Raw genomic sequence first — 27,139 nt, forward strand, 5'->3', positions numbered from 1 at the left:
CATCACTAAAGAGGCACATGAACCAAACCAGCAGACTAAAATTCACAAAAATGTTCGCTTAAGATGATTTCATTTGTCTACATTTGCAATTGTTTTGTAAACCGTTATTAGTTTGGCGCTTTTTCACGGTCCCATTTGCTCCCGCCTCGCAGCGATGACGTCGGCACTGACGCGTTCATTCAGCATCGAGTCTTCAGAGCTGAGGTGAGTCGTTGACGCCTTTTCTCGTGTTTACACAACAATAAAACACACTTTACAGTTTATTAAAGCGACAATCTGCGACTAGTTTCTGCATTGAGTTCACCTCTATCTGTGTGTCTGCTGACCAAAACAATACAGCAGCCAGAGAGGAGCTCTGAGAGGACAATATGAGCTCAGTGTTTGTGTTTGGTTGTTAACGTTTGGGGTAATATCGCGAATTAAGATCTGTTAATGTGTCAAAATGTGACATTTGAGACTAAAAACATTAAGTTTTATGTCAATAGTTACTATTTATACCTCAAACTAATTAGACTATCGTAGTTTAATTATTTTGTTGACCAGTTTCCTTCAATTGAAATCACCTTTATTTGTATAGCGCTTTTACAATGTAGATTGTGTCAAAGCAGCTTCACATAAAAGATCATAGTAAATAGAAACAGTGTCAGTTCAATTTTCAGAGTTCTTCCGAACGTCGTCCTAAATACTGGAGTATTCCCATCAGTCTACAAGTGAAGACGAGCATCAGACCATCAGGAAGAAGAGAAATCTGCAAAGACAGAGTTTATTGAAGGACAGTGAGAAGATGAGTGATCCAGAACCCTGCAGAATTAAACAGGAAGAGACTGAAGAACTCATAGGTTTGTGTTTATTCATTACTCTTCAATAATGAGGCTGAAGTACTGATGTTTTGAAGCTCTAAGCTCTTCATGAGTTTTGGTACTTGAACTTAATTTTTATTTGTCCGAATGTTGAAAGGGGTGCCGTCCTACCGTTATTAACAAGCTTTAAAAGTCGAATCATCAGCAGCATAAGTCATCATCTTTTAAACTGATGTCTGTTCATTTCTATTTAGAGTTAGTAATATGGTGGTAGATAATTCAGACTGATTTTTCTCACTGTGTTAGCGCCTATAGTTTGCCTTAATGCTTGTCTGTTCTAGCAGAATCTATTTACTTGTGTGGTGGAAAAATAATGAATGTCTCCTGAAACCCAAAATGTTTGTGTGCACCACAAATCGTCGTCCTGTTCTGTAGCCTAATGCTTTAAAGACAGAGGTTGTTTTGAAACCAGTGTCTGATTCTCCCATGATGTGCTGATGTTCAAGAAAGCTTAGCTAAAACAAAGTATTTGTGTTTTATAATCACTCTTGTGTCTGAAAATTGAAATGCGCCTTTGTTCAAAAGCAAGCTAGTCAACAGCGCACTCCGCTGCTCTTGTGCTTTGGTTGATCCAGCAACACACTGCTCTTGTGCAGGCTAATAAATGTGTAGAGATTTAAGCAGACTTTCCCTTCCTATGTTATGTGAAAGCATCAAACTGTTGGAAACTAGTGTTAGATCACCAGCTCCACACTGGATAAATAAGATCCAGCCACGGATGCCAGATTCTATCTGGAAATGTCAGTTTCTCCAGGTATCTGGACAAGTCAGCAGAGTTTCCAAACCTGTTAACCAGTATTCAACTGAATTAACAGTCTACTATTAATACAGGAGTTGACTGAGAAAGCCAGAGAGGAGCAGAAGCAGGAGACGAAGTCACGATGGTAAAGAAAGAGCAGAGTTTATTGAATAATCTTAGTTGCGTATGATTCAATGCTCAGATTTTGTCTGACCGAATGAATCCAACATGTGTTAATATACCACAAGCAACAGCAATGGAAAACTCCTGCTTCACAACACTATCCAGAGACAGCCCAGACCTTAAAATGGAGACATTCACTTGAATCTACACAGCTATAAGATTATAACAACATGGAAAATTGAATAATAATAAGAATAATTATTTGAAAATAATAATAAAATGTAAAAACATAATAAAATGACAAATCCTTAGATTCTTCACTCGTCTTTTCAAATGAACTTATTTTCTTTTTCAGGTGTGATGGTGAAGGAGGAGAGTGAAGAACTGAGTGAAGATGAGGAGAAACATCATGTCAAAAGTGAAGAAGAAACTCAATCAGAGACTGAAGATAGTATTTTAATGGAAACAACAGCTGTTGAAGATTTGACCTGCACTCAGTGTGGAAAGAGTTTCAAGAACAAACACACTCTGAAGAGTCATATGAAGACTCACACTGGAGAGAAACCGTACAAGTGTTCACACTGCGACAAGACATTTGGTAGGTCAGAATGCAGGAAAGTACATGAGAGGACTCACACTGGAGAGAGACCGTACACATGTACTGAATGTTGGAAGAGTTTTACCCAATTAGCGAACCTTAATGCACACATGCTGGTCCACACTGGAGAGAAAACCTTCACGTGTACTCAGTGTTGGAAGAGTTTTACACTATTAGCAAACCTTAATCAACACATGAAGATCCACACTGGAGAGAAACCACACACATGTGATCAATGCGGCAAAACATTCTTGAGGTCTTCACAGCTGAAGATCCATCTTAGTGTTCATACAAACGAGAAGCCTTATTCCTGCTCTGAGTGCGGAAAGAGTTTTATTAGAGCTGGAGACTTGAACCGACATCAGATGATCCACACTGGTGTGAAAAAGCATGCCTGCATAGAGTGTGAGCAGACTTTTATTAGAGTTGGACACTTGAAAAGACACCAGGTTGTACACAGTGGAGAGAAGCCGTACAAGTGTTCACACTGCGACAAGAGATTCGCTAGGTCAGAATACCGGAACGCACATGAGAGGATTCACACTGGAGAGAGACCGTACAAGTGTTCACACTGCGACAAGAGTTTTGCTAGGTCAGAATGCCGGAAAGTACATGAGAAGATCCACACTGGAGAGAAAACACACAAATGTGATCACTGTAGTAAAACATTCTTGAGGTCTTCAGAGGTGAAGAGCCATCTTAGAGTTCATGCAGTGGAGAGGCCTTAGTCGAGTTATCGGTTGGTAAAGATGTTTACACACCAACAAAATTTACCTCCCAGAAAACTCCATTCTGTTTTCACCAACATCAGATTTGATAGTTTAGCATATGTACATATTTTCCTGCACATGTCTATTTTTAAGGAGTCAAATGCTCCTGCATTGATTTCTACATTTCCTGAAATGTCCAGGATTTAGCGTTTGCTTTCTACAGTCGTCATTAGTTTAATGATTATTTTATACCTTTCTCTTTAAGCCTGATTTCTACGAGTTGTAGAGGCTTTTCTATGTGACGCGCTCGCCTTTGTACTATTATTTCCAACAACAGTTCTGTCATGATGAAACAGTGGTGAAGAAGAGATCAGCATGTGAAGTTGCTGAATGAATGAATTTAATTGTATATTAAAAACATGAGGAGTTTGTGGATACATTTAGAGGACACTCCTGAAAATGTTTGTCACGCCACCATTACTCAATCATGTGTGTAAGAGCTGCACGATATTGGAAAAAACTGACATTGTAATATTCTGTATTTCTGCGATATGTTTTGGGATGTGAGTTAAACATCTCTATTTAGGAAGAGTTCTTCATTTGTCATTGATAAGGAGTGCATCTGCATAACATACAAACAAATCACAAACATAAATTAACACTAGAGCAAAGATACTAATGAAATAAACAGTTATTAAGTGTTTTCTGGAGAGTATTGAGGTACAGAAATGTAATAGTGTTTGAGCGTTTATGGGTGTTTCCCATGACTGGGTTGCAGCTGGAAGGGCGTCCGCTGTGTTAAACATATGCTGGAAGACTTGGTGGTTAATTCCACTGTGGTGACCCCTGATGAATAAAGGAACTAAGCCGAAGGAAAACTAATAAATGAATTCAACATTGCAGATCCTGTGATGTGACTTGCAGATTCACACATTGCGAAATACACCCATATTTCAGCTATTTTTATATTCATAATTCATCAAAATACAAATCTTGAGTAATGTAGAATTTTCTGAATATTCATCATCTTTATCCTTTAATTTAGAGGATTTTCTGCAGATAGGCCTACAAATTGTGTCTGTTTAGATAACAGTAACTCACTTTTAAGAAAAAAAGATTTCTTTAACTTGTTATCTCTTAAACCTGATACCAATTACATGATATGATACATAATTTTATTAGTTTCAGGTAGTCCGTTTGTAAATGTTACCTTTAGTTAATCATCTTTTAATACTGATGGTAGTTTTTTTTTTGCCTCACACATTGCTAAAAGCATATTTACGCCGCTAAAGAAGCACATAAACCAAACCAGCAGACAAAAATTCACAAAAATGTTCGCTTAAGATGATTTCATTTGTCTACATTAGCAATTGTTTAGTAAACCGTTATTAGTTTGGCGCTTTTTCACGGTCCCATTTGCTCCCGCCTCGCAGTGATGACGTCAGCACTGACGCGTTCTTTCAGCGTCGAGTCTTCAGAGCTGAGGTGAGTCGTTGACGCTTTTTCTCGTGTTTACACAACAATAAAACACACTTTACAGTTTATTAAAGCGACAATCTGCGACTAGTTTCTGCATTTAGTTCACCTCTATCTGTGTGTCTGCTGACCAAAACAATACAGCAGGCAGAGAGGAGCTCTGAGAGGACAATATGAGCTCAGTGTTTGAGTTTAACGTTAGTGTGATGGATTTTTAACTTTTGGGGTAATGATATCGCAAAAAATAAATCCGTTAAGGCGGCAAAATGTGAGATTTGAGACTAAACACACGAAGTTTTATGTCAATAGTTACTGTTTTACCTCATTACACTAATTCAACTATCGTAAATTAATTATTTCATTGATCAGTTTCTTCTTCTGAACGTCCTCTTCCTTCAGTTCAGCTGTTAATACTGGAGTATTCCCATCAGTCTACAAGTGAAGACGAGCATCAGACCATCAGGAAGAAGAGAAATCTGCAAAGACAGAGTTTATTAAAGGACAGTGAGAAGATGAGTGATCCAGAACCCTGCAGAATTAAACAGGAAGAGACTGAAGAACCAATAGGTTTGTGTTTATTCATTACTCTTCAATAATGAGGCTGAAGCACTGATGTTTTGAAGCTTTTAGCTCTTCGTCAGTTTTGGTAGTTGAGCTTACTTTTTATTTGTCCGAATGTTGAAAGGAGCGCATTCCTACAGTTTTCATCAAGCTTTAAAAGTCGAATCATCAGCAGCAAAAGCCATTATCTTTTAAACTGATGTCTGTTCATTTCTATTTAGAGTTAGTAATATGGTGATAGATAATTCAGACTGATTTTTCTCATTGTGTTAACGCCTGTAAACCGCCTCGTCTGTTCTAGCAGAATCTATTTAATTGAGAGGATAATCCACTTGTGTGGTGGAAAAATAATGAATGTCTCCTGAAACCCAAAATGTTTGTGTGCACCAGAAATCGTCGTCTTGTTCTGTAGCCTAATGCTTTAAAGACAGAGGTTGTTTTAAAACCAGTGTCTGATTCTCCCATGATGTGCTGATGTTCAAGAAAGCTTAGCTAAAACAAAGTATTTGCATTTTATAATCAGACTCCTGTCTCTGAAAATTGAAATGCTATTTTGTTTAAAACCTAGCTAGTTGACAGCACATCCGGGTCATCTTGTGCTTTGGTTAATCCCGTAGCACACTGCTCTTGTGCAGGCTAATAAATGTGTGGGAAGTTTAGCAGACTCTCATGTCCTATATTATGTGAAAAATGTGAATGGGTGGGCTGGTTTTCCTTTTATAATAGATCTGATATATCCGCACATGCTATTTTATACATTTTTTGTTGTAAATGTAAGTGAAATGCTTACATTGTTGAGCCCTGATAAAGCATCAAACTGTTGAAAACTAGCCTCTTACAATTAATTTATTTACGTATTTTCAGGTGTGATGGTGAAGGAGGAGAGTGAAGAACTGCGTGAAGATGAGGAGAAACATCATGTCAAAAGTGAAGAAGAAACTCAATCAGAGACTGAAGATAGTATTTTAATGGAAAAACCAGATGTAAAAGGTTTGACCTGCACTCAGTGTGGAAAGAGTTTCAGGAACAAACACACACTGAAGAGTCATATAAAGACTCACACTGGAGAGAAACCGTATCACTGCACTGATTGTGGGAAGAGGTTCATGCAATCGTGTTCTCTACGAAAACACAGAAAAATCTATCACAGTAAGTAGATCATCTATCGATTCAGCCCTTCCCGGGCGTGTTATTTGTTACAATTGTGGAGTTGATGACGCATATTTAAAGGAGCCGTTTCATGTTTTTTTTTTGGAGTTTGACAAGCTGTTTGTGTTTATAAAAGATCAGTAAAGTCTCAAAGACTAATGCCTCGTTTCCACTAAGTGGTTCAGCTCAGTACGAGTCACCCTGATGAACCCTAGAATCACTTTTGACTTAATAACAGCAATAATTAAACTTAAAACATAATTAACTTTGTTCACTGTGTAGCGAATTAGCTCAAAGGGAGTTGATGATTCATTTGAACGGGGCTTCAAAAGAATTGACTCTTTAAATCCAAACAGCCTATACTAGATGTCGAATTGGACATTCTAGGTTGACTTATTTGTATTTACTCTGTAACGAAGACCCACCTAAATGTAATTACTGCCAGGCTGCTCTTACCATCAAACATATTTTGTTGGAATGTGGAAGTTTGAATACAATTAGACAATGTTTTTATAAGGAGAGTATTTTGATGGACATTTTTAAAAAGGTACCACTGGGAAGAATCTTAAATTATTTATCAAAGATTGAACTGAAAAATCATTTTTAACATATTTTTGTGTGAATTTTATTTATTTATATTTTATATATTTGTCTAAGTAACTTTTTATTGTAATACGAATTTGTTTTTATCATGTTTTATTTTTATTAATATCCATTTTGCCATGAAATGGCCATAAGTTGCTGATTTGGCAATAAATAAATAATAAATTAATTAAATCCGAACAAACGAATCGTCCAGCAATCGTTCGAACGGACAGTTGTCTTTAATTACGGCTATTGCTATCAAAATAAAAACCTATTTATGTTTAAGCAGGGTAGCAAGATCTAGCAAGGGGGCTTGGGTTTTTGTGACAATGATAAATCAACGGAAAAAGGTTAAAAATCCTAAAGGGGACCGGATTAACATCACTAAACTAAAAGGTGTGAATGTCTATCGTTTTATGCTAAGATGTTCAGGCAGGCGTTTTAAGATATACATGCTCAGATGCTGTCGATGTATATGTAAGTTGGCTCTTTTTATTTTGTATGATAATTCTTCATCAGTAAACAAGAATAACCCGTAATATGTCTCGTATTCAGTATAAAATGACACTTTTAAGTACATTACTTACTACTTTAATTTCCCAAACTGTAATTTTTTAAAGTTCCGGTATCGTATCGGTATTGCCGATACTCGCATTCATTTTACTTGGTATCGGATTAGATAGGAAACCAGTGGTATCTCACATCGCTAGTGAATACTGACCCAGACGGCAGCATTATCGAGATAATAACCTGTTTATGCGGCGCGCCATAATTTGTATATGAGAATGCAGGTGAGAATAAGGTGTTTGTTGAGCACCGTAATTAGTATAAACAGAGGTTAGAAGCGATAATATGTTCAGTATTATGTTCTGCTGCTCTTTTATTATTATCTAAATTATGTAGTTCCTCTCATATAATGTCAAGAGACATGACATAATTGACCCTCGATTAAGAGTCATTGACAATTAGTAGATGATTGATTAGTCATTACTTCACATTTCTCTCCTAAAGTAACCATGATTTATTTTCAGACCTGGTTGTGAAACAGGAGGAGAGCGACGAACCGAGTGACGCCAGGAAGGCTTATCCATGCTCTTTGTGTGGAAAGAGTTTTCATAGACAGTCTAATTTAAGACAACATCAGCTGATTCACACTGGAGAGAAACCGTACACATGTACTCAGTGTGGGAGGGGTTTTAAACAACTGTCGAATTTAAGAGTACATCAGAAGATCCACACTGGAGAGAAACCGAACACATGTGATCAATGCGGCAGAGCATTTACAAGGCGTTCAACTCTGAAGAACCATCTTAGACTGCATACAAACGAGAAGCCTTATTCATGTTCGTTATGTACAATGAGATTTGCATATAAACAAAGTTTAAAAAAACATCAGAAGATCCACACTGGAGAGAAACCGAACACGTGTGATCAATGCGGCAAAGCATTTACAAGGCTTTCATCTCTGAAGAACCATCTTAGACTGCATACAAACAAGAAGCCTTATTCATGTTCGTTATGTACAATGAGATTTGCATATAAACAAAGTTTAAAAAAACATCAGATGATCCACACCGGTGTGAAACAGTTTGTCTGCTTTGGGTGTACAAAGACTTTTCTTAGAGCTGAAGACTTGAAACTGCACATGAGGATTCACACTGGAGAGAAACCGTACAAGTGTTCACACTGCGACAAGAGATTTGGTAGGTCAGAATGCCGGAACGCACATGAGAGGATTCACACTGCAAAGGAAACATTCACGTGCACACAGTGTTGGAAGAGTTTTACACAATTAGCAAACCTTAATGCACACATGCTGATCCACACTGGAGAGAAAAAACACAAATGTGATCAATGCGGCAAAACATTCTTGAGGTCTTCACAGCTGAAGATCCATCTTAGAAGTCATACAAACGAGAAGCCTTATTCATGCGCCGAGTGTGGAAAGAGTTTTATTAGAGCTGGAGACTTGAACCGACACCAGCTGATCCACATAGGTGTGAAAAAGCATGCCTGCATTGAGTGTGAGCAGACTTTTATCAGAGTTGCAGATTTAAAACGACACCAGAGGACTCACAGTGGAGAGAAACCGTACAAGTGTTCACACTGCGACAAGAGATTCGGTAATTTACAAATCCTAAAAGCACATGAGAGGATTCACACTGGAGAGAAACCGTACTCATGTACTCCGTGTGGGAAGGGTTTCACACAGTTAGCACACCTTAAATCACACATGCTGATCCACAATAGAGAGAAAACACATAAGTGTGATCAATGTGGCAAACCATTCTTGAGGTCTTCAGAGCTGAAGAGCCATCTTAGAGTTCATGCAGTGGAGAGGCCTTAGTCATGTTCTCGATTAGTAAAGATGTTTACACATCAACAAACTTGACCTCCCAGAAAACTCCAGAGATGGCAAAACTGCACACATCCTTTACTCAAGTAGAAGTAAAACTCTGGTAAAAGTTGAAGTACTGACTACACTTTTGTACTCGAGTAAAATTGAAGTACAGCCTCAAAAATGTACTTCAGTAAAAAGTACCCATTACTACTACTTGTTTTAGTTTCATTAAGCCTAGTTCACACTACAGGATTTTAAACCTGATTTGAGCCCGATTTGGAAGTTAACGAGCTCGCCGACAGATCGGGCTGTGATTGGGGAAAAATCTGCAGGTGCTCGGTGCTCGGCAGTCTTTATGTGTGAACTACTAAACAACGCATCAAAGATGCTCGCTTGCGCGTCACCGACACCTCGCAGACAGAATTTAATATCTAGCATGCTGAGTATTCCAGAGCAAGGTTATAATAGTCATTAGTTTTAGTTTTTATTTCGTTTTGACTTTGTTTTCAAATTCTGTTCGTTTTTATTAGTTTTTAAAGGGAGATTTACTAGTTTTTATTAGTTGTTATATTTTGAAATTATTTAGTTTAGTTTTTATTAGTTTCAGTTTCAGTTTTTTTCTAAAGGATATTTGTTAGGTGCAGGATTGAAAAAACAGCAGAATAAATATTGTATATTATAAACTCAGCCATACATCTTTGAAACCTGTATTCAGAGGACACATGAACACTATCATCTACCACAACCATCTACCCATCCTCAAACTCAAATACAGCAGCCCACAACAGCAGCCTTAAGTACAATATGTGTGCAAGGCTGCTCTGAGGTTAAATACACAGCAGCGATGTGAAGTTCAGATGTTTAACGCGGATGTTTGGACTCAACATACCAAAACTATGTAGTCAGCAATAGTAATTTCAGTCAGTTAAAACATTACCATGATCTGAAAAATATGTTACAGTAAAGTTTTGCAGCCCAACTGAAGCATGATTCACTTATTTAAATTCCATTACGATTTTCTGTTATGAAGGAAACTTGTTTTTTTTTCACCAGATCCTCTTATTTAAGCCCTCGGTTTACCCGCACTGCAGTTGTTCAAGTTTAGTTCAGTCACAGCAGGCTGTCATGCACTGTTTGTGTTCTGTTTGTGTTCTGTTTGCTCCCACAGTCCAAACACTTGTGCTATAGGTGAATTGAATAAACTAAAATGGCTGTAGTGTATGAGTGTGTGTGTAATTCTGTAGGCCTGTATATCTTTATATAAAGTATATTGAACTTTTTTTGTTTTGCTAAAGTAAACACTTGTCGTACTTGACTGCAAACAATATCCACAAAACCCTGAAATTAAGCACTGATATAATGGGTCATGTGTGACAGCTGCTCTTTGAAGACAATAAAGCAGCTTTAGCCTATATATATATATATATATATATATATATATATATATATATATATATATATATATATATATATTTGCATTAGGCTAAAGCTGCTTAATTGTCTTCAAAGAGCAGCTGTCACACATGACCCATTATATCAGTGCTTAATTTCAGGCTTTTGTGGATATTATATTAAGTGTAGGGCTGAAAAAAGAACCTCGAATCGACCCCCAAACACAATCTTAATTCAGACTATGCAGAGTCACTGATTCGATCCAAGACCAACGACGAGATGATCCCAAGGTTTCCATATCCTGGACCAGGCCGTATTCTGAGCAGCTACTGTGGTGGTCATGGAGGAGTGGAGAACATGAGACTGATTCCTGTGACGCTCCAGAGACAGACGAGTCTTCGCTGAGGCCAGCTTCCAGCCTCCGCCACTGAGACTGCAGCTCTGCACAAGACGTTTGGCCAGCGGAGAAATTAAAATGGTCGTGCCCAACTGAGCCTGGTTTCTCTCAAGGTTTTTTTTCTTCACTTCCGCCTTTAGTGAAGTTTTTTTTTCCCTCTCCGCTGTCGCCACTGGCTTGCATGTTTCGGGATCTATAGAGCTGCGCATCGTTGGATTTGCTCTTCAGTATTTGGACTCTCAGTAGTGATTTTTAAACCACACTGAACTGAGCTAAACTGAACTGAACTTAAACACTACAAACTTAACTACACTGTTCCTATTTACTGTGACCTTTTATGTGAAGCTGCTTTGACACAATCTACATTGTATAAGCGCTATACAAATAAAGGTGAATTGAACTGAATTGAATTAATCCAGCATCTCTATATTTCAGCCAATTATATTTTCAAGGGCAGGAGAGAAACATAAAGGCGGTCGCACAAGTCTTCACATTGGTTTATATTCATGTAAAGTCAGAATCATTAGTCCCCCTTTGAATTTTTCTTCTTTTTTAAATATTTCCCAAAGGATGTTTAACAGAGCAAGGAAATTTTCACAGTATGTCTGATAATATTTTTTCTTCTGGAAAGTCTTATTTGTTTTATTTCGGCTAGAATGAAAGTAGTTTTTAATTTTTTAAACACCATTTTAAGGTCAACATTATTAGCTCCTTTAAGCTATATATTTTTCCGATAGTCTACAGAACAAACCATCGTTATACAATAACTTGCCTAATTACCCTAACCTGCTTAGTTAACCTAATTAACCTAGTTAAGCCTTTAAATGTCACTTTAAGCTGTATAGAAGTGTCTTGAAGAATATCTAGTCAAATATTATTTACTGTCATCATGACAAAGATAAAATAAATCAGTTATTAGAGATGAGTTATTAACACTATTATGATTAGAAATGTGTTGAAGAAATCTACCCTCTGTTAAACAGAAATTGGGGACAAAATAAACGAGGGCCAATAATTCAGGGAGCTAATAATTCTGACTTCAACTGTACATTGCTCAGCGACGTGGACGCCTCCAAATGGTGTTAAAAGTGACACATACTGTATTTATTTGGTATAATTCCCCCAAAATGTAATTTGTCTCTTAATGTAATGATGTTTTGCGTGCATGCCTGCGAATGATGTAGTGAACAGAACCTGCATATGCTGTGAATAACAGGTAATAAAGTTGTAAATTACTTTCAGTTTGTTGCACAAGTGTAACCCCGTCGGTCTGGCTCCGAGCTGGGATCGAACTGGCGACTCTTCGTATGGGAGTCGGTTGCTCTAGCAAGGAGGCTACAGACCATGGCTTCTAGTAGGGCTGTGCAATAATCGAAAATTTGGTTTCGATTTAGATTTTGGCTGCTAACGATTATGAAAACAATTAAACAATTATTCCCTCATATACCGCCCCCTTTCCAGTGGTACACATTAGTTGCTCTGCAAAGCTCAGTTTCACGTGAACATTGCTAAAAGCATGTTCTGTAATGTAACGTTTGCAGCACGGGATGCGCATCGTTCATTGATGTACATTCCAATCATTCATGTTTTTAAAAGTGTGAAAGATCTCATGCTGTTGTGTGTGTGCACGCTCAGAGAAGAGAATCCCCACAGAGAATCAAAAATATATATAGCTTAAGGGGGCTAATAATATTGACCTTAAATAAAGTTTCAAAATATTTAAACCTGCTTTTATTCTTGCCAAAATAAAACAAGACTTTCTCCAGAAGAAAAAATATAGGAAATACTGTGAAAAATTCCTCTGTTAAACATAATTTGGGAAATATTAATGATTTTTTCCCATAATCGAGCAGCCCTAGTTTCTGAAGATTTTTATTTACTAAACCTATATGAAGACACATTTAATTGGGTGAGTGGAGGGCCCTACGTATCTGCCATTATATATCTTTGAAAACAGGTAATAGGTTAAGGCAAAGGGGTCATAAAAGAGCATGAGAGAGGACTTGGGGATGCATTGAGAACCATCTGTGTCAGAAAGGCATGAAATGTATACAACACATGCTGAAACTGTCATGTATATCTGAAAAGACACACACTGTATGAGAGAGAAGAGACCAGTTTAGATGTTTGAAACACAGATACTAGGCATGATTACCAAATGTGAACTATATGTGGAAAAACGGTGATGATTATATTAGATCTGTACATTATAAGGGCCAACAAGAAGAGCGGTCTTTAAATAGGAGTCGTAAAGGAGTAGGAGCTAGGAGAGGTCTGTTGAACCAGTAAACAGCTGAGAAAACACAAAGCTGGGAGGAAGCAAGGATAAAGGGCATAGCAAATTTGAGGGACACTGGATTTGTCCTGGAGTGAGACTTGGGTCTGCTCCAGGCTGTCTCTGCTTTTTTGGGAAATATTCCAATAAAGTATATTCTTCTGATATTCATAACCCCAGTCTGAGCTTGATTTAGTAAGAGGAAAGCCGGAAACCACAACATTTCTAGCATCAGTCGCTAGAGCAGCTTTTAGAGGTCAGAGGAGTGAGGTTTATCTGCACAGCACTTCACTAGCTGGCCTCTGTTACACTCAGCCCCCTAAACCTCACTCCCATCCAGATCACGACACCAATGTAACCCTGCCGATCCTACACCACCCAACCCACTCCGAGCTGGAATCAAACCGGAGACTCATCGTATGGGACTCGGTTGCTCTAAAATGTAAGTAGTAAAAGGTTGTCAAAAAAATCAATCGTGGAGTAAAGTACTGATACCTGAAAAAACTAAACCAAAAAAATGTTATTTATGGCTTTCTGGAGAGTTTAACAGTATTGAGGTACAGAAATGTAATAATCAGATGTAAGAGAACATTGTTTACAGTGGTCAACATTTACAGCAGATCAAAACCTTTAATCAAAGGTGTCCTAAAACTATTCAACAACACCCATACTTGTCTCATCTACTCTTGCCTTAAAAAAATAAGCTCAGTGGTTAGCACTGTCGCCTCACAGCAAGAAAGTTCCTAGTTCGAGCCTCGGCTTGGCCAGTTGGCATTTATGTGTGGAGTTTGCATGTTCTCCCCGTGTTGATGTGGGTTTCCTCCGGGTGCTCCGGTTTCTTCCACAGTTCAAAACACATGCTCGTGAAATTGTTCGTAGTGTATGAGGGTGAACATATGTGTATAGATGTTGTCCAGTACTGGGTTGCAGCAGGAAGAGCATCCGCTGTCTTAAACATATGCTGGAATAGTTGGTGGTTCATTCCGCTGTGCTGACCCCTGATGAATAAATGAACTGGGCTGAAGGAAAATGAACGAATTATTGAACTTGACCGTGCAGATCCTGTGATGTGACTATTATTTCAGCTATTTTTATATTCAGAATTCATCAAAATACAAATCTCGCTTGTTTGTGTAATGTAGAATTTTCTAAATGAATATTCATCTCCTTTATTCTTTCATTTAGAGGATTTTCTACATATAGGCCTACAGATTGTGCCTGTTCAGATAACAGTAACTCACTTTTGAGAAAAACTAAGATTTGTTTAACTTGTTTGTTATCTCCTAAACCTGATACCAATTACATGATATGATACATAATTTTTATTAGTTTCAGGTTTGTCCATTTTAAAATGTTACTTTTTATTAATCATCTTTTAATACTTTGCTGAAAGTGTTTGGTTACTGATGGTGGTTTTTCACCTCACACATTATAGAGTTAAAGCATCTTTATTCTGCTATGGAGACACCGAAACCAAACCTAATGCGGCCATAACTTGACTTGACTTTTTTTCTACATTATCAATTGTTTAGTAAACCGTTATTAGTTAAGCGCGTATTTCACTGGCCTATTTTTTTTCTTTTTTTATTGTATAACAAGAACAATAGTATACAAAAATGAGGAACACTATGTTTACATTTTTTTTTTACATCAAAGGAACAAATCAGTAGAAACAAAAATAAATAAATAAATAAATAATAAACTTACAGGGGATATAGAAATGACAAGAAATTTGTATAAGAAAAGGATTCCAAAATTGCATACATTCTTATAGCTCTTTTATTTTTTGTGTCTTTTAGGGTTTCAATATAATGCTTAAGATCAATTTTAAGCAAATGAATATTAGGCTTATCACTGGACCATTTTTGTTTGTGTACATGGTACTTCCCATATATTATCATTAAATTAACAAACAAATTCTGCTCCAAAGTTTGGTTATTATTGTTGTAAATCAAAAAAATATCTTTACAAGAAAACTGAATTTTCAATTTTGTAAATTTAAATATAAGATATTCAACATCGAACCAAAACATTTGGGTATATGTGCATTCAAAAAATAGATGTTTAATCGATTCCTCCTCTAATTCACAAAAAGTGCACGTAGATTCCATGTCTCTAAAAAATTTTAACCACTTCTTTCACTGGATAAATTAAATGTATTAGTTTATATGTCACCTCTTTAACTTTATTGGTGAGACAGTATTTACTAGGTAACTTCCAGACCTTTTTCCACTCATTTTGCTCAAATAAGGAATTCCTGAAAGATTTGCATTTAGGCAACAATGTGGTTCTGGTAATTTCACTGACCTATTTGCTCGCGGCGATGACGTCAGCACTGACGCGTTCATCCAGCGTCGAGTCTTCAGAGCTGAGGTGAGTCGTTGACGCTTTTTCTCGTGTTTACACAACAATAAAACACACTTTACAGTTTATTAAAGCGACAATCTGCGACTAGTTTCTGCATTGAGTTCACCTCTATCTGTGTGTCTGCTGACCAAAACAATATACTAGTATTTGTTTTTCAATGTGTGTACGTTTCTGTGACAATAATAATAGCAGATATATGAAGTTTGACACTGAAAACATGAAATTATTGATGTGTGGTTTTAGAAGTTTGTGATTTGTCAGTTTTTTTCTGCATTTGTATGAATCCTAGGTTTAAAACTAAAGCAATAAACCATAGTAATTAGTTAATAGTGCAAACACTCGGTTTAAAATGACTTGATGTGACACTGAGTGGCTGTTTAATGAGTGTTTATAGTCTGAGGCTCGGCAATATTATCAGAGCTGCTGAAATCCTCTTTATTTAATGTCTGTATTTCCTGTTTTTACTTCATTATACTGATGTCTTCAGATCTACAAATAGTCACATTACTATTATTATGGTCTATTTCATCGAGCTGTGTAAGTTATGCAGATTTTTCTGTTTACTTTTAAGCTCCTCCTCTTCAGCTATAAATACTGGAATAGTCAGTCTACAAATGAAAACGAGCATCAGTCCATCAGGAAGAAGTGAACTCTGCAAAGACAGAGTTTACTGAAGATGAGTGATCCAGAACCCTGCAGAATTAAACAGGAAGAGACTGAAGAACTAATAGGTTTGTGCTTATTCATTACTCTTCAATAATGAGGCTGATCAACAGTGAGGTTGTAAATATTTAACAATAGAACCACCAAGGGTTGTTGTATACCTATTACTCTATTTTATATAGTATATTATATCTGAATTATGCTACTGTGTTAACAAAGAAGTGCCTAACATCATGAAATTATTATGTCTAGACATCAACTATATATATATATATATATATATATATATATATATAGTTAAAGGCTTTTTTGGAGGCTTCTCTTTCAGAATGGTAGGCTATAAGCTAAAAGAGTCTGCATGAGAATCAGAACTAATAAATACATATTTTTGTGGTGTAATATTGTAATGTCATTAATATTGAGATGCAATTTCAATTGCTAAAATAGACTATAGGTAATAATGATTGTGATTTAATTTAGGCGCACAGCTTCACCTAATTATTAAATTGTTTAGTGTTATCATTTATACGTTAAATTAGACAATGACATTAATATAGTTGAAGCATTTATGAGTTGGATAAAACATCTAAATTTGTTTATGTGGTGGGTCTTAGAGGCTTTGGATTGCTGTCAGGCTACTGAGGCTAGGTCTACACTAAAACAAATGAATCTGAAATATGGTGTTTGCGTCTTAAAATGCCGTCCACGGTATCATTTTCAATTCTTTCTGAAAAAAATGATCATCCTCACTAGAATGGCTAAAAACTCTTTTGTTTATTTACTGTGCATGCACACAGACGTAAGTCGCCCTTTCTTGCATCATATCATATCCGCCTGCTGTTTATTTACTTTCCATCTCTTTGAAATATTGCGGAAAAATGACGAGTTGAGCCACTATGCACAGCAGTGTCCAGGTCTCACCCCAAATCTCCACTCCATGTTTGTTCTGCAATGCTATTGGTGGTCTGGTTCCACCATTATATATATATTTATATAGATAAAAGAGGAGAGTCAGAGATTAATTTAGAAATAAAAGTTTACTGAAGATTGTTTGCAGTTTCATCAGCAGCCAGCGTCAACACTCGCAAATGAGTTCACAGACGGCTCTACTTACAATCTCAAAACATCAACAATTATACTCTTACATAACGTCATTATCTGCTTCATACATATACAGTTGAAGTCAGAAATATTAGCCCCCTGAATTATTAGCCTCCCTGTTTATTTGTTTCCCCAATTTCTGTTTAACGGAGAGCAGATTTTTTCAACACATTTCTAAACATAATAGTTTAAATAACTCATTTCTTCTTTTTTTATAATAATTTTTTCGGAGTTTTCACCTTTATTGTAAAGGACAGTAGAGATTATTGACAGGAAATCATGGGGAGCAGAGAGAGGGGAAGGATCGGCATAGGACCACGAGGCGGGAATTGAACTCGGGTCGCCGTGAGGACCGGAGTGCATGTGTAGATGCACTAACCACTACACCACTGGCGCCGACATTTTTAATAACTGATTTATTTTATCTTTGTCATGATGACAGTAAATGATATTTGACTAGATATTCTTTTTCACTTCTATACAGCTTAAAGTGACATTTAAAGGCTTAACTAGGTTAATTAGGTTAACTAGGCAGGTTAGGGTAATTAGGCAAGTTATTGTATAATGATGGTTTGTTCTGTAGACTATTGAAAAAAATATATAGCTTAAAGGAGCTAATGATTTTGACCTTAAAATAGCCTTTAAAAATTGAAAACTGCTTTTATTCTAGCCGAAATAAAACAAGTAAGACTTTCTCCAGAAGAAAAAATATTATCAGACATACTGTGAAAATTTCTTTGCAGTGTTATCATTTGGGAAATATTTGAAAAAGAAAAAGGGGGGCTAATAATTCTGACTTCAACTGTAGGTTAAAACACAGATAGACTTTAAAATTCCCATGTGTGTACATGCATACAACTCTGAATGATATCGCAAGCATGCAAACATCAGCCACTAGGCTGTTCAGAGCTGACCCCAGACCTGTGAAATGATCCACAAAGGAATAGAACACACACACTCACAGTACAGTCCGTTCTTTCTCAAGGCTGTGTTGTGTACTCTCAGCCATCTTATCAAAACTGGTTAAAAACTGGTACAATTGACATCCAAACTGGCAGCTTACATAGAAAAGGAGTTAACTTTAAACGATTTAACGCATAAAATGGCAAATAACTCAGGAAACTGTTGTTTCTGATTTTTCATGAGTCCAGGTCCACTCAAGAGATCTCTGTGGCCTCTGACCTGGCTAGGTAGATCCTGAGGAAACTAATCATTTGACATACAGAAAAAGCAATCACAGACATATTATTCCAGTTTTACTCTGAAGAGGGATGACACTAAGGTCATCATTTGATCTAGGCCAGGCATGTCCAAGCTCGGTCCTGGAGGGCCGGTGTCCTGCAAAGTTTAGTTCCAACCCCAATCAGACACACCTGGGCTAGCTAATCAAGCACTTACTAGGCTTTCTAGAAACATCCGTGCAGGTGTGTTGAGGCAAGTTGGAGATAAAATCTGCAGGACACCGGCCCTCCAGGACCGAGTTTGGACACCCCTGATCTAGGCTCTTAAACATTCAACTTCATTATTAATCATAACGACATAAGAAATGATACGTGTTACTCAATCCTGGAGTGGACATCCATCAGAAAACCCACGCCTTCATAACTTGCTTACTTAATTTTCAGGTGTGATGGTGAAGGAGGAGAGTGAAGAACTGAGTGAAGATGAGGAGAAACATCATGTCAAAAGTGAAGAAGAAACTCAATCAGAGACTGAAGATGATATTTTAATGAAAAGTTTGACCTGCGCTCAGTGTGGAAAGACTTTGAAGCACAAATACACTCTGAAGAGTCACATGAGGATTCACACTGGAGAGAAACCTTACCAGTGTTCACACTGCGACAAGAGATTCAGTCATTCAGTCTACCTGAAATCACACGAGAGGATTCACACTGGAGAGAAACCGTATCGCTGCTCTGATTGTGGGAAGAGTTTCACAAATGCATCTGCTCTACGAAAACACAAGAAATTCTATCACAGTGAGTAGATCATCTACCTTAGCCCTTTCAGGTTGTATTATTTAGGATAACTGAACAGTCTTTCGATTGTGAATTATAAATTGATTCTTCATTCTTCTGGCTTGTTGCCTGCACAAATGACGATTCTTTTTAACCCAATCACCATTCAGAGTCTAGCTCCAATCTTTTGCTACCGTACTGTTGTGCTTATAACACTTACAAAAGAGTCTCAACAAAGTAGTACAGTACAGTTTGCAATTTCTTTCTCTTCTGATAGTGATACTCTACCACTCAGTGTAAACAAACCATCAAGTCTCAATCAAAAAGAGATGTTTTCTTAGGGGGCTTTCACATCTGTGGTTCGGTTCATTTGGTCCGGACCAAGGCAACAAATGACACCTAGCATTTTCCTGCCGTTTTTGGGTCCTTTTCACACCACACTGATTGCTTTGGTCCGAACAAGTTGAAAAGAACCAAAATGCAGTCATGTGACAAAATCCACATCACTCATTGGCCAGATGTAATTGAACATATTTCTTATAGCTTTCCTATTGGTCAAAATTAACATGCGGGAAAATGCCAATGAAACTTTCACAAGTAAACAAACCGGCAGACACATAATAGTAGCTTTTTACTATTGAGGGGCGACTGCGCTCGCTGATTGTATCGCTGGTCATAGTATACTATATAGTTTGTATACATCACTTCAGACAAACTGTACATTTCGAGAATGAAGCGCGGCTGCGGCTGGAAAACAATGTTTTAATGCATTGCAAACGAAGGAGAAGGCTCTCTGTTTAAAATTGTTGGTAAAGCGCTGTCAACAAATATTTTTCCTACATATCCCACAATGCTCAGCGCATCGGCCTACGGCAGCTGGATTAGTCTTAAAGGCGCAGTACTTTTTGCGGTTGGGTCTGTTCTAGTTCGGATCATGTTCTCACCACAAATGGAGGTCTCTGTAGGCTTTTTTGGTGCACACTCGAGTACGATTGCTACATTCGTGCCCAAATGAACCACACCAAGAGAGAAAACAAACTCTAGTGTGATTCTGTCCTCCTACAACAGACTTACTTTGTGTTCGCAGACAGCGATGTTGTGTTTTGTGGGCGGAGCTGAAGTGGTGGCAGAGAGTGATGGTGCTCTAATAGCAGCGTTAAGTGTTAGGGCTAAGGTATAAGTATCTTGTGCAGAGTTGTTACATTAGTGACAAAAAGTCGCTGATTTCTTTTCATTTTAAATAACAGGCAATACTTTGACTTTTTACTGTTTTGGCTTTTCTTGAGCAGAAAGCACTGTGTTTTTCACACACATTAAAGTGGAAGTGAAGCACTCAGTCAAGTTTACATTATTTTGTACTTTAGTTTCCACTTTAATAGAAAAAAATTATATATATATATATATATATATATATATATATATATATATATATATATATATATATATATATATATATATATATATATATATATACCCCCCACACTGCTCTAACTTATACTCCTCACAATCACTGCAGTGTTTAACATTTGCACATTTAAAGTTTGCACATATTCATTGCACTGATTCACTTATTTGAACTGTACATACCCACAGCACATGGACATTTGTAATTATGTGCATACCCACTGTACATATACATTTGTAATTATGTTTATCTATCTGCACTCTTCTGATTATTAATTGTATCCTGTACATATATTCATTTATTGTAAATCTGTTCATAGCCAATACAACCTGTATATAATGTTCATAGTACATCCATCTGTAAATATTACCATAGTTTTTCTATAACTGCACTTTATAACTTATACCTGTATCCTGCACTTGTTGCTATTGCACTGCTGGTTAGACCTAAACTGCATTTCGTTGCCTTGTACTTTCACTTGTGTAATGACAATAAAGTTGAATCTAATTTAATCTAATCTAATATATATATATATATATATATATATATATATATATATATATATATATATATATATATATATAAAACAAACTTGATTAATGTACCCATTAACAGAAAACGGCATGTTTTACTATAGATTTTAGACCTAGGGTGCTGCTATCTTGTAATGTCGCTGTGTCTGACGTCACAGGGTTGGTTCCGTTCCCTCAGCTGAACAGATGCAGTGGAAGTAATAGACTGAACACGGAGACTGCAAAGCATAATTTAACCCGATGCGTGAAGTTGTGGACGTGGAGCTGGTGCAAATACAAGCATCAGATGTGTGTCTAATATAAAAACTAATATTTATTCCATTTTTTTTATTTTTTTCCCTTTTCTTTTTTGACGCCAGCCACGTCAAAGCTCAGTTTTCATTTTCTCAATTGCCGCTCTTTTGGTAAACGTGCTAACGCTAACTTGTCATGCTTGTCAAGCTGGATAACTAATAAAACACCAGGGATTTTGCGGTCCTCGCTTCAAAACAGAACAAAAGTAGGATTCTTTAGTGATTTAATCTGCTGTTGAACTCCCTTACTCCTCATCCCCGTCTATGAGGCGCAGAACTCTGTATCTGTCTGTGAGAGAGACCGTGTTCACTCCGCTCCACGCTGAACTTAAGTCAAACGTCCCCCTGTTGCACGACACAACGGATCGATTATGAAATTTGTTGCCAACACTTTTAGTAATCGATTTTTATTGATTTAATCGATTCATTGTTGCAGCCCTACTGTGGACCAGCCCTTTACGGTTTAAAGCATCCCCCCACACGTAATGTCAAGAAACTGACTCAAAAAATGGGTTTTATCAATTAAAAGGGTCAAAATCAATCATTGATGAATCATTTGCATCCCTAAAATGTAATTTTTTCCTTATTTGTTTCAGAGCCGATGAAGAAAAGTGAAGAACCGAGTGAAGCCACGAAGCTCCACCGTAACGCTCCTAAAAAGGAGAAATGTTATTTCTGCTCTGTGTGTGGAAATAGTTTTGCACATATGTCAATTTTAAGACAACACCAGGTGATTCACACTGTAGAGAAACCTTACAAGTGTTCATATTGTGACAAGACATTTGGTAGATCAGAATGCCTGAAAGCACACGAGACGATCCACACTGGAGAGAAACTATTCACATGTGCTCAGTGTGGGAAGAGTTTCAGACGATTATCTAACTTTCGACAACACTTTCGGATCCACACTGGAGAGAGACCACACACATGTGATCAGTGCGGCAAATCATTTACGAGGCCTTCAGATCTAAAGTACCATCTTAGAGTTCATACTAACGAGAAGCCTTATTCATGTTCTGTGTGTGGGAAGAGTTTTACACAGCAGTGCTTTTTAAATGCACATCAGAAGATGCACACCGGGGTAAAAGACTTTGTGTGCTCGGAGTGTGGGAAGAGTTTTATTAGAGCTGGAGAATTGAAACTGCACCAGGTGGTTCACACTGGAGAGAGACCGTTCGAGTGTTCACACTGCGACAAGAGATTCAGTCTGCTACAAGGCTTGAAAATGCATGAGAGGATCCACACTGGAGAAAGACCACACAAATGTAATCAATGTGGTAAAACATTTATCAGGCCTTCAGATCTGAAGAAACATCTTAGAGTTCATACAAAGGAGATGCCTTAAGGTCTTTGCACACTGAAGTCTGATATTTTTGTGTGCCCTGGAGGGCCGGTGTCCTGCATATTTTAGTTCTAACCCCAATTAAACGCACTTGAACCAGCTAATTAAGCTTTTTGGTATACTGGAAACTTCCAGGTTGGTGTGTTAAAGGATGTTGGAGCTCAACTATGCAGGACACCGACCCCTCCAGGACCGAGTTTGGACACAACTGGCATAGAGGAAGGAGAGATCAGCTTATTATCAAAGAGCTGTGCTACGATTATCCCAAAATGCAAAGTTTGTTTGAGGAAATCAGTGAAGCTTTGATTCATTGCTTGTGATACGTCACACATTCATGTGCGTAAACAAATCCTGAACAGAGACTGGCAGTACCATAGATCAGTGTTTCCCAACCCTGTTCCTGAAGGCACACCAACAGTACACATTTTCAACCTCTCCCTAATCAAACACACCTGAATCAACTTATCATAATATCAGAAGAGACTCCAACACCTGAAGTTAATAGGTCAAATAACAGAGACATCCAAAATATGTACTGTTGGTGTGCCTCCAGGAACAGGGTTGGGAAACACTGCCATAGACATTATAATAGATGGCGGCCGCGTTGACGTGTCGAAGCAACGGAAGCGGACCATGCTTTCTATTATAATGTCTATGGAGCGTTTGTCAAATGTGTGGACACACACACCAAACAGCAGCAGGACAGAGGTGATCCAATCAAGGGTTCTCAACCGTGGACCACTTTCTGTCTTTATCTTATGCTCCGTGTTTGTCATAAAGTTATCTGTAGCTCAAATGACAGCATTCTGTATTTAGTTTTTCGCTTGAACATTGGCTCTGAACTGTCAAAACACCTCTCAAAGCGCTTTTTCTAATGGGAAAAGTGAAAAAAATTCGACGAAAGTTTCGTAGGCAGTGTGTTAATACGATTCACACAACATGAGATTGAATTAATTTTTTAACATGTGAAAATTACAGACGAAAATTTTAGATTCAGTGTGGAATAACCCTAAAGAGCCCCTATTATGCATTATAAAACGTCATATTTTGGTTTTAGGGTCTCCAACAACAGGCTGACATGCGTGCAACGTCTAAAAACACTTTCATTGTCTTATAATCTGCATTTATTTTTACCTAATTATCCCAGCGACTCCCGTATGATTCGTTCAGCAATTCGTTTGTTCCCAAACCACTCCTTGGTACAATACTAATCCGCGCTGATTGGTCCGATGACCCAGTCTGTTGAGATTGGTCGACTGTGTTCAGTGCGAGACTGAGAGAAACACCCACCACGATCATTAAGTAGCACACAGAATATATGTGAGCCGGATGCAGTTAAACACCAGCATATTCCTCTGCTCTTAACCCTGACCACAAGTAACAACAACGACACATTCAGTATTAATCCACACAGTGGCAAAAGTTGAGCTATTTTGAAAATTAACCACGCCGCACGTGAGGAACAGCTGATGGTGGCCAGAGCAAAGACAAACAGCAGAGGATCGCGAGTTCAGAAACGCATTTAAATTCGTAAAGGAAGAAGCACGCATCACGTTTTCAACGTGGTTTTGGACGCGATATGTGAATCGCCCCATACAGATTTAACCTGAGAGACGCAGTACAAGTAGTGATCTATAATAGATGCGATTACAAGCCGCACAATTAAACACATATTTTGCTAACTACAGAAAACAAGGCAACAATTTAAATGACACTTGCATGTTATGATCCGGAGGAAGAAGAAACTGGTCCATTTGAACTGTAACAGTTACTGACAAAGTCCCATACATAAGTCTCTGCTGCTCCTTCCTTTAATAGCAAACGGCTGGCGAATCCCGCGCTGCAATATAGGTTATTATATCAACCATCGGAAAAATGACAGGAACAAACACAGCACTAGGTTGGATATACTGTGGTATTGTTGTGAACTTTAATCGTTTATTCCCCACAGCTGAATCTCTGTCATTAATCGTCTGCTTCATGTCATGATCAGTCCCGTGATCTCCCTGCGCTCCACTAGTGTCTGAAGGGAAAGGCTCATTCACGTTTTACCGGAACCGGCACTTCATATTTAATGATGTACAGTATTGACGTCGATGCGTTCAGGCAAAAGATCCAAATCCAATACGATTCATTTCTACTCTCAAGTCGACTATTACATAAGAGGATCAATAGTTTTCAACATGGAGCACTTTCAGATTTAGCCCTCAGCTGGAGGTTTTCATTCACTTAGTGCTGTGTTACAAACACATCACTCATTTTCAAAAACCCATAATAGGGGCTCTTTAAATCATGTTCTTTGAAACTTGCTCATCCCCCCCAAAGATTCCGCTGTGTTAAACATGCTGGAATAGTTGCCGGTTCATTCCGCTGTGGCGACCCCTGATAAATAAGGCACTAAGCCGAAAGAGAACGAAGAATGAGTAATTCAAATAAATAAAATGTTCTGTCTCACTTTGGAGCTTAAGTGGCTCAGTTTGGAGAAGGCGGAGGAGCTGAATTAACAATATAATAATATTTTTACATTGCATATGAGAGGTAGACATTAATACAATACCATTTGACTGGTCATTTAATAAATAATATGAATAGTACTCTGTATAATTACTGTTTTACATTACTGTGATGGTTGGGTTTGTTAGATCACGCCAGATAAATAAGCAAATGTCTGTTTCTCTGGGTACTCAGACAACAAGCCAGCAAAGTTCTGCTTAATTCTGCTGAATTAACAGTCTCCTATCAATATAGGAGTTGACTGAGAAAGCTGGAGAGGAGCAGAAGCAGGAGACGAAGTCATGATGGTAAAGAAAGAGCAGAGTTTATTGAATACTCTTAGTTGCGTATGATTCAATGCTCAGCCTTCGTCTGACCAGGATGAATCCAACAAGTGTTAATATACCACAAGCAACAGCAATGGAAAACTCTTGCTTCACAACATTATCCAGAGACAGCCCAGACCTTAAAATGGAGACATTCGCTTATCCCTTACTCAAGAAAATAAGTGTCGCTTGAATCCACACAGCCATAAGATTATAACGATATTGAAAAAGGTAATAAAGCAGTAAATATAGTAAAATATAAAAACATAATAAAATGACGAATCAATAATCATTAACTAATAATCAATAAAATGATAATTACATAAATGACTAATGATCATATGATTAAAATAATCAAATGAATAGATAAATATAGGGCAGCACATTGGGTAGCGCTTTTGCCTCACATAAAGAGGGTCTCTGGTTCGAGCCTCGACTGGGTCTTTTGGCATTTCTGTGTGGGGTTTGCATGTTCTCCCTGTGTTTGTGTGGGTTTCCTCCGGGTGCTCCGGTTTCCCCCACAGTCCGAAGACATGCGGTACAGGTGAATTGAATAAGCTAAACTGTCCGTAGCGTTTGAGTGTGAATGGAAGTGTGTGGGTGTTTCCCAGTGATGGGATGCAGCTGGAAGGGCATCCGCAGTGTAAAACATATGCTGGATAAGTTGGCGGTTCATTCCACTGTGGCGACCCCAGATTAATGAAGTGACTAAGCCGAAATGAATATAAACTAATGAAAACACAACACAAATGAATGGTTGCTTTTTTTTGAAGCAACACACACATAATTTTTCCACAAGGATTCTCAGATCCGTAGTTAGATTCTTCAGGTTTGAGGTTAGTGTAGGGGTAGACGTTATTAAAATACAATAAATGGGTATTTTTATAAATAATATGAGACACAGAGCAATGACAAACCGATAGCAAATGATCCTGATTGCATAACATGCACACTAGGTGGCGATATTCACAAAGAATTCAACTCGCCATAAAACCAAGAAGAAGAAAAGCGTCGAGTCTTCAGAGCTGAGGTGAGTCGTTGACGCTTTTTCTCGTGTTTACACAACAATAAAACACACTTTACAGTTTATTAAAGCGACAGTCTGCGACTAGTTTCTGCATTGAGTTCACCTCTATCTGTGTGTCTGCTGACCAAAACAATACAGCAGCCAGAGAGGAGCTCTGAGAGGAAAATATGAGTGAATTTGGGATTTTTCTATGTATTTGTGTACGTTTTTTAATGTTTGGACTAATATTGTCTTAAAGTATGGTCTGTGAATATAAGGGGAATTTAGTTTAGCAGATATATGATGTTAGACACCAAAAACATTGCATTATTATGTAGTTTTAAAAGGGTTTTATGATTTGTCCGTTTTATATGCAAATAGATGTTTTTACAATCTTATTTCTGTATTTGAATGAATACTTAATAGGTTATTAAACTATATAAAGA

General features: G+C 37.6%; 4 protein-coding genes across 4 annotated transcripts in view; all 4 read left to right on the forward strand.

Moving 5' to 3' along the window:
- Nucleotides 1-180: 180 nt before the first annotated feature.
- LOC130215586 (zinc finger protein 658B-like) overlaps nucleotides 181-27,139 on the forward strand; it is a 93,963-nt gene continuing 67,004 nt past the window's right edge. The window contains exon 1 of the mRNA XM_056447428.1: nucleotides 181-204. The gene's annotated coding sequence lies outside the window, so the exon portion shown is untranslated. The remainder of the gene's footprint in view (nucleotides 205-27,139) is intronic.
- Nucleotides 547-3,925, forward strand: LOC130215624 (gastrula zinc finger protein xLCGF3.1-like). The gene is made up of 2 exons (XM_056447471.1): nucleotides 547-839; nucleotides 2,078-3,925. Exons 1-2 carry the CDS (start codon nucleotides 785-787, stop codon nucleotides 3,046-3,048), a joined length of 1,026 nt encoding a protein of 341 aa, XP_056303446.1. The 5' UTR covers nucleotides 547-784; the 3' UTR covers nucleotides 3,049-3,925.
- On the forward strand, nucleotides 4,794-12,047 carry LOC130215608 (gastrula zinc finger protein XlCGF8.2DB-like). Its single transcript, XM_056447455.1, has 4 exons — nucleotides 4,794-5,073; nucleotides 5,932-6,216; nucleotides 7,833-8,504; nucleotides 10,773-12,047. The coding sequence occupies exons 1-4, from the start codon at nucleotides 5,019-5,021 to the stop codon at nucleotides 10,937-10,939; spliced, it is 1,179 nt and encodes a 392-aa protein (XP_056303430.1). The 5' UTR covers nucleotides 4,794-5,018; the 3' UTR covers nucleotides 10,940-12,047.
- LOC130215611 (zinc finger protein 239-like) lies at nucleotides 16,149-25,322 on the forward strand. The gene is made up of 3 exons (XM_056447457.1): nucleotides 16,149-16,304; nucleotides 18,963-19,316; nucleotides 22,123-25,322. The coding sequence occupies exons 1-3, from the start codon at nucleotides 16,250-16,252 to the stop codon at nucleotides 22,869-22,871; spliced, it is 1,158 nt and encodes a 385-aa protein (XP_056303432.1). The 5' UTR covers nucleotides 16,149-16,249; the 3' UTR covers nucleotides 22,872-25,322.

The sequence above is a fragment of the Danio aesculapii genome, chromosome 22 (assembly GCF_903798145.1).
Source record: "Danio aesculapii chromosome 22, fDanAes4.1, whole genome shotgun sequence".
Classification (NCBI taxonomy): Eukaryota; Metazoa; Chordata; class Actinopteri; order Cypriniformes; family Danionidae; genus Danio; species Danio aesculapii.